The following is a 12,412-nucleotide window of genomic DNA, read 5'->3' on the forward strand; positions in this document are numbered from 1 at the left end:
GAACTCACATAGATCCACCTGCCTTTGCCTCCCAAGTGTTGGGATTAAAGGCGTGTGCCACCACTGCCGGACTTCACTTTTTTTTTTTTTTTAACTTTATTTTATGTGCATTGGCATCAGATCTCCTGGAACTGGAGTTACAGACAGGTATGAGCTGCCATATGGATGCTGGGAATTGAACCCGGGTCCTCTGGAAGAGCAGCCAATGCTCTCAACCACTGGATCATCTCTCCAGCCCCTGAGGTCTCACTTTAATTTTTTTTTTTTTTTTTTTTTTTTTTTTTGGTTTTTTCGAGACAGGGTTTCTCTGTAGCTTTGGTGCCTGTCCTGGAACTAGCTCTTGTAGACCAGGCTGGCCTCGAACTCCCAGAGATCCACCTGCCTCTGCCTCCCGAGTGCTGGGATTAAAGGCGTGTGCCATCACCGCCTGGCTGAGGTCTCACTTTTAATCAAACAACTATGTGCTGAGATTTTAGGCATGTGCTACCATGCCTGACTTTGAATTTTTTTTAAAGAAATACTGTGTGTGTGTGTGTGTGTGTGTATGTGTGTGTGTACACCTTTAATCCTAGCATTCAGTATAGCAGAGGCAGGCAGATCTCAGTGAGTTCAAGGCCAGCATGTCTAGTTCTAGTCCAGACCAGTCAAGGCTATACAATGAGACTCTGGCTCAAAAAATTTAAAAAGGCCGGACGGTGGTGGCGCACGCCTTTAATCCCAGCACTTGGGAGGCAGAGGCAGGTGGATCTCTGTGAGTTTGAGACCAGCCTGGTCTACAAGAGCTAGTTCCAGGACAGGCTCTAAAATCACAGAGAAACCCTGTCTTGAAAAACAAAAACAAAAACAAATTAAAAAAGGGGGGAGGGTGTTGCAGGTTCCACCTTATTGTCTCTGTTCCCATCTCCAAATACATAACATTCTGGGGTAGCAAGGCTGAGGTCTTTACCATAAGGATCTGGAGGAGATGAACATCCTGTGACATATAAACATATCCCAATATTAGATGTTTGTAATTTTTATTTATCATCGTGTATACATGTGCATATGTGTACCGGGAGCAGGCATGCTACAGTGTACATGTGGAAGCCAGTTCTTGGAGTCAGTTCTTTCTATCTCTTGTTGGCTTCAAGGAATTGAACCCAGGTCACCAGATTTGCACAGAAAGTCCCTTTGCTGGCTGAGTCATCTCACCATCTCACTGATCCAACCTCAGCTGTTTTAATGAGCAAGATATGTTAGTGAATGGCAGGATGCTTGATTTATAGGGTTTCCATTCTGTTCCGGAAGAGTCAGCAATCAGAAAGCAGGATACCGTCAGCTTGGGTATAAACTCAGGCCAGTGGAGGTTTTCTTGTTTAAGTTCACATACACCTTTCGAGCTAGCTGTCTTCAACCAGAGAGGGCACATTGGGTGTTCACAGAGGAGGTGACTGTGAGGATCAGGGTGATGTGAGCAACAGTCCCAACTCCTTTCTGCACACTGGCTTTTCCCTCTGAACTAAGTGAATTGTCCTAACTCTTTTTCTCTGTCCTCAGAGTATGGTGACTCTGATTCTAAGGTAAGGGAAATCAAGTATCAGCTGGAGAAGTGAATGCTGGGGTTTGGGTCTTGGGCCCAGGTACCCCTTCTGCACATCACAGGCCCAAACCAAGTAGCACTAAGTGCCTTATTCATTCTGTGGGGTCCAGCACAAGTGGTTGCTCTTCACAGGCAAAAGCTAACATTCAGACAGGCTCACAAACCCAGGTCTACCAGGATCAGAAAACCTTAGTGTATATAAGATTTATTTTAAATAGTGCAATGCGCATGTCTGCATGTGGGTATTGGTCCTCTGCAAGAGCAATGCTTACTCTTAACAGCCGAGCCAGCTCTTCTAGCCTCAATATTTGTGGTTTTACCCTGAAGAGGAAGACAGCTAAGACCTTGCATGGGTTAGAGACTGACCTAACTGGGGCATCAGGGGATGGAGAAATGACAAACTCACAGACACACATACAAGCTTCTCTGTCAGAAAGGGTCCACAGGACTTTGGCATGTGTCTATACCCCCTCAGGGATCCTTCAAAACAAGCTGGCTCTTTGTGATGCTTCTGAAGGGACAAGATAACAGAGCTGGGGATCAGAGGCTGTGTGGAATTTAGACTCTGTAAGGAAGTGATGGCAGTTCTTATTTTCTTTTAAATTTTGATATGAGAAGGGAAGGAGAGGAAGAGGCAGAGGGAAAGGGAGAGAGAGATAGCGCAAGGGAAAGAGAAAAACAAGAGACAGACAGAGAGAGAGAGACATACACACAGAGGGAGAGGGACACACACACACAGAGAGAGAGAGAGAGAGAGAGAGAGAGAGAGAGAGAGAGAGAGAGAGAAAGAACACAGACACAGAGCAGGAGAGTATAGAGACACTACAAACAAGTGGCCATCAGAGAACACTTTTTCAGGAATCCATTATCTCCTTCCACATTGTTTTTTTTTTTTGTTGTTTTTTTTTGTTTGTTTGTTTTGTTTTTTCGAGACAGGGTTTCTCTGTGGTGTTTTGGAGCCTGTCCTGGAACTAGCTCTTGTAGACCAGGCTGATCTCAAACTCACAGAGATCCGCCTGCCTCTGCCTCCCGAGTGCTGGGATTAAAGGCGTGCGCCACCACCGCCCGGCTTATGTATGTCTTTTATGTGGGTTCTGGGGATCTACTTTCAGATCCACAGACTGGCCAGGCAAGTGCTTTTGCCTGCTGAACCACCTCTATGGCTCCATAATGGTGAGATTCTCTCATTGGATCATTTGAGGCTTTAAGAGGGGGATAGATGTAAACACGTTTTTGTCTTGACTTCAATTATTACTATCTACTGGCCATGGGGACCTTTTCTGTTCTAGTCTAGACACTAACGATAGAAACTGAAGAAAGGAGAGCTGTTGCTCCCCTAGAAATTAAGTTCTAGTCAATACCCGGCAGATGGGCGGGCGGGCAGGCAGGTGGGCAGACGGGCATCAATTTTAGTGGAAATTGCTGTGCGAAGGCTCATGCTTAATCATCTAAGGGGAAATGCAGCAGTTTGAAGGGTGTTGGTGACTTGAGCCCAAGCTATCAATGTAGGATGTTTAAGCACTTTTGAAGAGGGATGTTTAGCAGGCACTAGGATACCAGGTAGCTGGGAGCTACCGAGAGATCCATGGGCAAACAGGCAGAAGAGCCTTAGGAGGCCTGCGCTTGGCAGAAAACAAGGCACCTGCATGCCCAGAGTCATGCTAGGGGCTGAAGAAACTGTATGAGTATGAAGATAAGGAGCCTGGAGCACCACAACAAGATTCTGGGTCTTAAACTAAGTGTCATGACAAGTCCTAGCAGCATTCTGAGCAAGGCAGTGCCTGTCACAGACAGAAATAAGGATGCCTCTCAACTTGTTTAAGCAGTACCCCCTGCCCCCCAGAGCCAGAAGGTGAACAGCCAAATGTTTCCCGCTGTTCATCTCTGAGGTACATGGGGATTGTCTTTCCCACTGATGACTGTGGCTATGGTACTCTGGCCAATAAACTGGGAGTACGGGTCACCCATGTTACTTTAAGGTCCTCCTGAACTTCTTTTCAATCACCACCAGTACTCAAAGAGAAGGCACCTCGTAAAGTCGATCAATTGGCCTTAATCTGATCACTGAATCTTAAAGAAATCGTCTCGTTTTACCTTTTCCAGAAAAACCTCATGAAGTGGAACCACACGGTAAATCATCTTTGCAGACTGGCTTCTTGTCCTTAGAATAAAGCATTTGCTATTTGTCCTTTTGCCTGGGCAGTAGCTTGCCCTTTTACCAGCCGAGTAGTATTCCATGCTGTAGATGTACCACAATGTGTTAATGATCCACCAGCTCAGAGCATTTGGAGTGCCGCCAGATTTCGGTGCCAATGAAAGAGCAGCTTTAAGTATCTAAGTATAATGTTTTGTGTGAACATATGCCTCCCCGTCTCTTGGTAAACCTCTAGGAGTGGGATTGCTGGCTCACACGGCAAGTGTATGTTTAACTTGGTAAGAAACTGCCAATCTGTTTTTTCCAGAGGAAATGTACCATATTGCACTCCCACTGGTAATGGAGGAGGGTAGTGCCACATCCTCCCCTGCACTTGGCATTGTCAGATTTTTTTGACTTAAGCCACTCTGAGGCTGAGGGGTACACTGCTGTGGTTCTAACGTGTGGGTTCCCTACTGACTACTGATGTTGGACACGTGTGTTTTGCTATCTCTGGACCTCCTGGTGAAATGTCTGCCTGTATCTTCTGCTCATATTCTCATTAGCTGCATAAGGAAAAGTGAGCCATATTTTTGGATGCAAGTCCTTTACCATCTATGTATTCTGTAAATATAGGCCCCTAATCTTTGACTTAGTTTTCAGGTCTGTCTTTTCCTTTTGTGTATGCACGATTTCTTCTTCTTCTCCTCCTCCTCTTTTTGGACATAACATCTCATACGGCCCAGGCTGGCTTTGAACATAGTTGAAGAGGTCTTTGAATTTCTGATCCCCCTGCCTCACCTCCACAGTGCTGGGCTTATAGGATTGAGCCATTATGTCAGATCTATGCAGTATAGGAGATTGAATCCAGGGCCCTAGGCAAGCACACTACCAGCTGAGCTACGTTCCTGGTCTTCTTTTCATTTTTTCAACACCACCTTTCAAAGAGAAGGTAACTTAATTTGTTTATTGTTTAGAGACAGGGTCTCAAGTAGCACAGGCTGGCTTAGAATTTATTGTGTAGCCGGGGATGACCTTGAGCTTCTAATCACTCTCCTCCACCTCTCGAATATTGGGGTTCCAGGTGTGCTACTGTGCCTGATTTACTCAGTGTGGAGGATGGAACCCAGGTCTCCTGCATGCTGTGGGGGATGGAACCTAGGGCTTAATGCATGCTGTGGGGGATGGAACCTAGGGCTTGCTGCATGCTGTGGGGGATAGAACCCAGGATTCTTACATGCCATGGGGGGATAGAACCTAGGGCTCCTGCATGCTGTGGGGGGTAGAAACCAGAACTTGCTGCATGCTGCAGGGGATGGAGCCTAGGGCTACTGCATGCTATGGGGGTAGAACCCAAGGCTTCTGCGTGCTGGTGAACCACTCTACCAAACCAGTTGCAACTCCAAGTCCTGAACCTTGTTTCCTACACATTGTGTAAAGAATCTTCATATACTGCTAGGAGACTTTCCTATTTATACTCTCTTCTGGATATTTTAGACATTTATTCTTTTTTGCTTGTTTTTTGCATGAGACAAAGCCCTGGATTTCCTGGAACTTACTCTGTAGACCAAGCTGGCCTAAAATTCACGGAGCTCTGCCTGCCTCTGCCTCCATTCGAGGGCTGGGATTAAAGGCATGCACCACCACTGCCAGGCTAGGAAGAACTATTTTTTATTTGAGATTATTTTCTTTTCGTAGATTGTTAGTTCATTTCAGTATGCCTTCTTGTTGTGGGGAGGGTGTTTGTTTTTCCAAATAGGGTCTCATATAGCTCAAGTTGGCCTAGAACTCATGGGCCTCCTAACACCATATCCCAACTGCTGAGATCATAGAGAGACATGTGCCCCATTCCTGCTTATTCTGACTTTAACAAATGACAATAGTATATGGTACTAGTTTTCGTACAATTTTCTTAAAAATGCACGTAGGTGGCCACCGGTTCCATTCAATGCTAGGTTCCTTTCCTAACTCCCCAATGATTTTATCCTGGAAAGCTGCAGTGTACTGAGGTCTCAATGACTTTATTGAACCTTTCAGGGCCAGTGGGATTGAAGGGAAGAGAGTGGGGGGTGAGGGAACAGCATCAACAGGTGACTGGAAAAGCCAGCCAAGAAGGGCAGAGATCTGAGTGGTCAAGTTGTGACCTGGTGGTTCTGGCGCATGCCTTTAATCCCAACACACCGAAGGCAGAGGCAGGCGTTTCTCTGTGAGTTTGAGTTTCTGTAGTGTACAGAGTGAGCTCCAGCACAGCCTCCAAAGCTACACAGAGAAATTCTGTCTCGAGGCCCGCCCCTCAAATAAGATAGATCTTCCTAAGAACCATCTATTGGCGGTAGTTTCCTGGGGCATAACAGGGTGTTTTCACATTTACCCTGCACTACTCTCAGTTCACTGTAGACTGACGCAAACCCTAACCCAGGCTGTAGCTGGAGATTCAGACCAGCAGAGGACACATGACGGCCTGGGGCAAGCCTGGAGGTACTTGGAGAAGGCTTACCTCTCCCACGTTTACCACGTCTTTATTAGGCATTCCTCAGGTCCAAGGTTCCAGCATCCGTGAGCATTCAGGCTAAACCAGCTTGAGGGGAGCAGCAGCAAGCTTAAAGACAGGAGCAAGCTATACTGACAATTTTCCAGACTCTTCTTTTGGCATATACCAGTGCTCTTCCTCCCTCTCCACTTCCTTTTCTTCTTTTCTTTTTCCTTCCTTCCTTCCTTCCTTCCTTCCTTCCTTCCTTCCTTCCTTCCTTCCTTCCTTCCTTCCTTCCTTCCTTCCTTTTCTTTCTTCCTTTTTTCTTTTGAGACTTTCTATGTTGCCCTGGCTGCCTTGGAACTCACTATAGATCCTGGCTAGCTTTATTCCGAGATCCACACACCTCTGCTGCTGGGGTTGAAGTTGAGCTGCACCACGCTTGTTTTCCCTCCTTTCTTGAGCAAAAGTTCAAGACAGGAACCAGACGACCAGGGAGGGCAGTCGCCTCACTTGCAACACTTGGAGGAAGGTCTGCCTGCCATCTAGCTCTAGTTGAAGTGCCTTCTGCCTAGAGCCATCCTGCCATGGGTCATGGCCTCCAAAATCTAGGGGTAGGGTGTCCCATGCACTCCTGGAACCAGAAAGACACTGGCAGTGTCTCGTTTCCTGCTACTGACTAAAATCAAAATTCTTGAACCTGCTGTCTCCGAGTAAGTTCCTAGAAACGAGCTCTTTATTCTGGAAACTCTCCTTTAAAACGAGCTTTCAAGAAACAGTCTCTCTCTCTCTCTCTCTCTTGAAAAGTCACCACTGGACAAATGCATACACATGAAAAGACATCCTGGAAAATGTAAATGTCCTGTGGATAAATGATTATGTAGCTGCAATGGGAGTCTACTAGAGTAAGCAAAGAAAGGAATGTGAACTTGGATGTAGGCAACAGAATGGACGATCAAAGATTGTCTGCTGAGTAAGAAGTGCCAGTCAGGGGCTTCGTAAGTCTATCACTCAGTAGCAGTACTTGTCTACCAACAAGGCCATGGGTTCCATCTCTACCAAGGCGAGGAAGAAGTTCCACCTCAGACGTACTATATGGCCCCAGGGGTAGTTCATGAAGAGGCCGAGCTAACCTTGGCTGACTTAAATTGAAGACCTGGGTTAAATTGAAGTGAAGGCTGGGTTGCACAGAGATGGTGAAAAACCTTGGCACACCTTCACCTCCGTGGTGCATCATGACTATATTACTGAGAGGCAAAAAAGGTTTGCGACATTCTTCTTCTACATAAATCTACCTACCTTCTCGATGTGGTTTGCAGAGGGATTGCTTATTCTTTTACCCATTCTTTGTGTATTTACCGAGTGCTTGGGGATCTAATCCAGGATCTTTTCGCTAGGCAGGAACTGAGCTGCAGCCCTTCAGTGGTTCCCTGCCTCCCCGTCCATAGGGACTTGTTTTTTTAATGCACAAGGGGCAGAGTGCTGGAAGCGTGCCAGGCCGACCCTAGAGGCCAGATCTTCTGGCCCTGGGCCATGCCTTAACATGCACATTCCTTGGCTATCTTTGGCCTCTCTGACCCTGGGACTCCATCCTTCCTACTTCAACTACAAAAAAGGTAGTAAGTGGCCCAGGTCTGGGAGGTTGTTGACCCTTGCTGACCGGTGTAGCTTGGCCCTTCTGAGTGTGCCTGTTTGGAGGACATCTAGTGCTGATCAAGCTTATCTTGGTCACAGAGCCTCCCTTTTATTCTCTCCCTTCACATCCCAAGACTTCCTGCTTCCCGCTCTCCTGTAGCTTCAGCGGGTTTCCAGCTCTGCTCTTCTCCCTCCCAAGAACCAGTTCTGATAAGAACCTACTTTGAGTTTGCGCGTCGTTATCTGTCCTCCACACCCCAGCCCTGCCCCCACCTTTTAGCATCACCCACTGATCCAGTCCCTCCCCGACCTGGGGCTTACTTTAACCTTCAGACATCACCCCCCCCCTTTGGTTCCTTGCCAGTGCCGGGGGCGGGTAGAGGGCCAGGACACACAACCGGTGGCAAGAGCATTCCTGGAGCAGGGCAAAAAGTGAGGGGTACCGATCTTTCCCACCTCCCAACCACAGACGCCGGAGGGAATGGAGTCGGGCCCAGGCACTTCCTAAGTGTGGGGTACAGGTCAGCGTCCTTTCCATCCACGGTGCCCTTCATGGGAAGAGCGTTAGGAGCCTCATTTCTCGGGGGCAGGAGCCGCGGCACGAGGTTGGAAAGCAGGCACGTGGTCGCCAGGATCTGAACAGCAACTTCCCGGGGGAAACGCCCTAATTCGGCTGCGGGGGCCCGCGGCTCCGCCACACCCTCTCCAGAGTTCCCTCTGGCGCCCGGGCCCAGAAGGGTGCGGGGCTGGCTGTCGCCGGGGAGGGTCACTCGGGGGAGGCGACCACAAAGCCCCGCGTGGCAAAAGCGGCAGTGCGGGAGACGCGGGCCTCGAGGCGCAGCCCCCCGCGGCGAGCGCAAACTGCGCGGAACTACTTCAGCGGAGCGTTTGCGGGGCGAGACTCCCAGCAGCGGCCGCACAGGGCTCCGAGGCGAGTAGGGGCCGCCACAGAGCCGCGGGGACCCGCAGCCACGGCCACGTGCTCCCCGCCGGGCTCGCACGCTCAGACGCGCCGGGGCCGCGGGGGCCACCGGCAGGCACGCGCGCCCCCCGCGCGCACACACTCCCGGGCACGCACGCCGGCCGCCCCGCCCCCCGCCTCGCCCCGCCCTCCCGCGCGCCCCGCCCCGCCCCCACGGCGCCGGTCGTCGCCCTCCTATTGGCTGACTGGCGCATGACGCGCGGCGCCCGGCCCCGCCCCTCGTCAGTCACTCGGCGGAGGCGGCGCTGGCGGGGACTAGTCTCGTCCGGAGACTGGCGGCGGCGGCGGCGGCGGCGGCGGCGGCGGCGGCCAGAGCTCAAGCCCATCGGCGGAGGGCGGGCGGGCGGGCGGCGCGGGAGGGCGGGGGCCGCTCCGCGACGCTGCGGACCGCGCTTCTCCTCTGAGCGGCGGCGCGCGCAGCTGTGGGGCGCCGGGGGCCAGCCCGTCCATGACCATGGGCGACAAGAAGAGCCCGACCAGGTACCTGCCGGGCGCCGAGGGGGCGGAAGGGGAGGGCGGCCGCGGCGGGCGGGGACGCCGGCGACTAGGCCGGAGCGGCCGCGCGGGGGAGGCGCGCTAAGATGGAGACCCGGGGGCGGAGGGAGGCGGTGTCGCTCCGCTCGGGCCGGCGGCCGTGCGCGCCGCAGCCATGGCGGCTCCTCCTCAGCCTCCCTCCGCCGTCGCCGCTCCGCCCAGACAAAGGGAGATTTAACCAGGTGGGGCGGGCGGGAGGGCGCGAGCAGGGGCGGGCAGCGCGCGGCGCCGGCCCCCTCCGCGCCGCCGCCCGGCCGTCCCGGCTGCCCGCCGCCTTCGGGATCCGGCCCGCGGCCCGCGCCGCGCCCCCGCCGCCCCGCGCTCGCGCCCACGAGTCGGCCCGCTTCCTGCGCCCGGCGCGGCCCCGCGTGAGCCGTCGCCGCCAGGCGCTCGGTTCCCGGGGCCGGAGGGGGCGCACGGCTCCGCGCTGCCCGCCGGCCTCTTGCCCCGGTGCCCGCCAGTGGGGTGGATGGGTGGTCGCCGCGAGAAGTTTCCAGCGTCGGATTCCTGTGAAATGACGACGGCTCACCAGCGCCTGTTTCTCTCCTCTCTCCATCCTCCCTTCGGTTCCTCGCTCCTCGGGAAGGCCAAAAAGACAAGCGAAACCTGCCGCAGACGAAGGCTTTTGGGATTGTAGCGTCTGCACCTTCAGGAACAGTGCCGAAGCCTTTAAATGCAGCATCTGCGATGTGCGGAAAGGCACCTCCACCAGGTACTGGAAGACGTGCGTTTATTAGCTTTTGCGGAAGGATTTGTTTTGGCTCTATTTATCAATTTGTGCTGAGGAGAGGGAAGTCGTACTTTTATTATTATTGATCACCCTCTTGCCAACTTGTTGATTACGCCCCCTTTTTATTTGCATTTGGGGAATGAGGGATTTGCTTGGAGTTGCTTGCCATTTCCAGTTGGGTGCAGTGCCTCGTGCTAAAATAGAGGATTTATGGGAGGGAATTTCCCCAGGTTTTCGTCTTGTTACAGATAGACACTGGATTTGACACTTGCATCCTTTGGCTTGTTGGTATTGGCTCCCAGAGGGGAGAGAGGAAGTGGGCATACTGCCGTGGATTGTAGGACATTAGACCTTTTTGTTTTTGCCATGTGTAGAGTGGTTTTAATTTGTCTCTCCGGGATTAGTTTTTTCCTGAGTTTAATGGTGGTATGGAAGTACAATAAGACTGGGTTGTGCCTTTTTCTGCCTTGTAAATGCCTCTTTTTTGCACTTGAAGATTAAATATTGGAGAGTTGGGAAAGTGCATGGGGGTGCTGATGTGTCTGTTTTTTTATTAGCTAATGCAGATTGATGAAGTAGTGTGTGAAATGTTGAGGTGGATAGATTCTTGTGCAACATTGAAAGCGTTTCTTTGGTATTGAGATGAGTGATTGACTGCATGTGATAGCAAATGAGTTGGAGCTACTTCTAGAGGTAACGTTAAAATAGACTTAGGTAAAATGTAAAAATTGGTTTTATAGTCTTCCAGGTGTCTTCATTTTTATCTGGGGTTTCTGTTCCTAAGAGTTCAGTCTCCTTTAGTAGACTGTCTTTAGAAGACGTCCGAAAGTGAATGAGGTTGGTGGCCAAAAGTTTCATTTCAGCAGGTGCTTGCTTTGAGTTGGTGTCATCTCAATGTGACTGTAGTTCCACCTGGATGTTCTGTCCGGGTCTCTGCTTTACTTTCACTTGGGATTAAGGAGGCTGAGCTGCAAGTCTGTAACTAGAATGACTTGCCCCAGATGCTGGTGGACTGTTTTAGAATTTCACTAGCTCTTAAGAAATGAGACTTTTGAATCAAAACTCAAGAACTGAAATTTATTTCCCCGTAAGTAGTTTTTCTCTACTAAGATAGCATCTCATCATTTTGGAGCTAGTCTGGAACTGCAATCCTGTTGTCTCAGCCTCCTGAGTGCTGGCATTGTAGACAGTTGTTACCACACCCAGCTAGTAGGTTGTTGTTGGGTTTTGGTTTTTTATTTAAATAAAATTCATGTCAAATTTTTGTGTCATAGTAAATAGATTTAGTTAAATGGAAAACCCATTTCTGTGTGGTTTGTTCTGTTCAAAATCGGGGATTCCATCAAGCAGCATGAAAGTTTAGAAACATATTTGTTACTTAAATCAATAGTAACTGTATATTATTTATGAGTAACGTTTTTTACATGTAGAATCCCTCTGAGGCCAAAGCTCTTTATTGTGGTTTTGTTTTGAGTGTTCCTGTAGATGATGTTCAAGTAAATGACCAGGAAACTAGTAAGAACTTGAAAACCATGCTGGTGAAGAGAAACTTCAGCCAAATTCAAAAATTTACATATGATGTATTGCTGGGAAAGATTATCTCATATTGCAATGATTTTCAATTTCTACTTTAATTGAAAAACCTGACTCACCAACTTTTTGGAAACACATGAAAGGTGTTGACTTTAAGATTCTGTCTACTGTTTTCAGAACCACAGATGATGACAGTGAAATTTTAGGGCATTTGAGAGTCTGTCAATTCAGAAAAAAAGTAGAGTGTTATCTTTCAGGGCTGTCATCCGTTGAGACATTCAGTAGGCTTGGATACAGATTTCACAGGTATAAGACCAGTGAAATGACTCGGTATTTAAATTACCAGTCATGATACTCTTTGGACAGAGGTTGTTAATACTTCAGTGTTTTAGATCTGTTCAGAAGTCAGCATTAAGTGGAATACAAGTAACATTTGTGTGTGTGTGTGTTATTCATTGATTTCATGATTTCATTGATTACACTGCTCTCCTAGCTAGTGTATCCTTTGATTTCTCTGAGATACTGCCTGTTACAGTATTTTCTCTTGAGCCTTTTTCTTGTAAATAGTTTTGCACTTTCGGGATCTTGCCATTTTTTTCTCTTTCATAGTATTTTAATCAGGTAGCAATAGAAAACATAATTTGGTTTTTGGTTTGTTTTTGCTGTGTTGGGCCTTAAAGTCAGGTCTTAGGAACTTCAACCCAGCTTGGTGGTTGGGGGTTGGATGGTGGGTAATAAATGAAAATTGGCGATTTTGAAATAGTGTATTTGCTGACACACATGGTTTTGTTGCTCTGAGCTAGTGTTTAAGCAGC

The 12,412-nt window shown here is 49.4% G+C and overlaps 1 protein-coding gene across 1 annotated transcript in view; it reads left to right on the plus strand.

Moving 5' to 3' along the window:
* The first annotated feature begins 9,166 nt into the window (after nt 1-9,166).
* Nucleotides 9,167-12,412, plus strand: part of Rybp (RING1 and YY1 binding protein) — a 53,925-nt gene continuing 50,679 nt past the window's right edge. The window contains exons 1-2 of the mRNA XM_057782635.1: nt 9,167-9,280; nt 9,921-10,046. Coding sequence (XP_057638618.1) covers nt 9,249-9,280; nt 9,921-10,046 — 158 coding nt within the window. The 5' untranslated portion in view covers nt 9,167-9,248. The remainder of the gene's footprint in view (nt 9,281-9,920; nt 10,047-12,412) is intronic.

Source organism: Chionomys nivalis, chromosome 1 (assembly GCF_950005125.1).
Source record: "Chionomys nivalis chromosome 1, mChiNiv1.1, whole genome shotgun sequence".
Taxonomy (NCBI): domain Eukaryota; kingdom Metazoa; phylum Chordata; class Mammalia; order Rodentia; family Cricetidae; genus Chionomys; species Chionomys nivalis.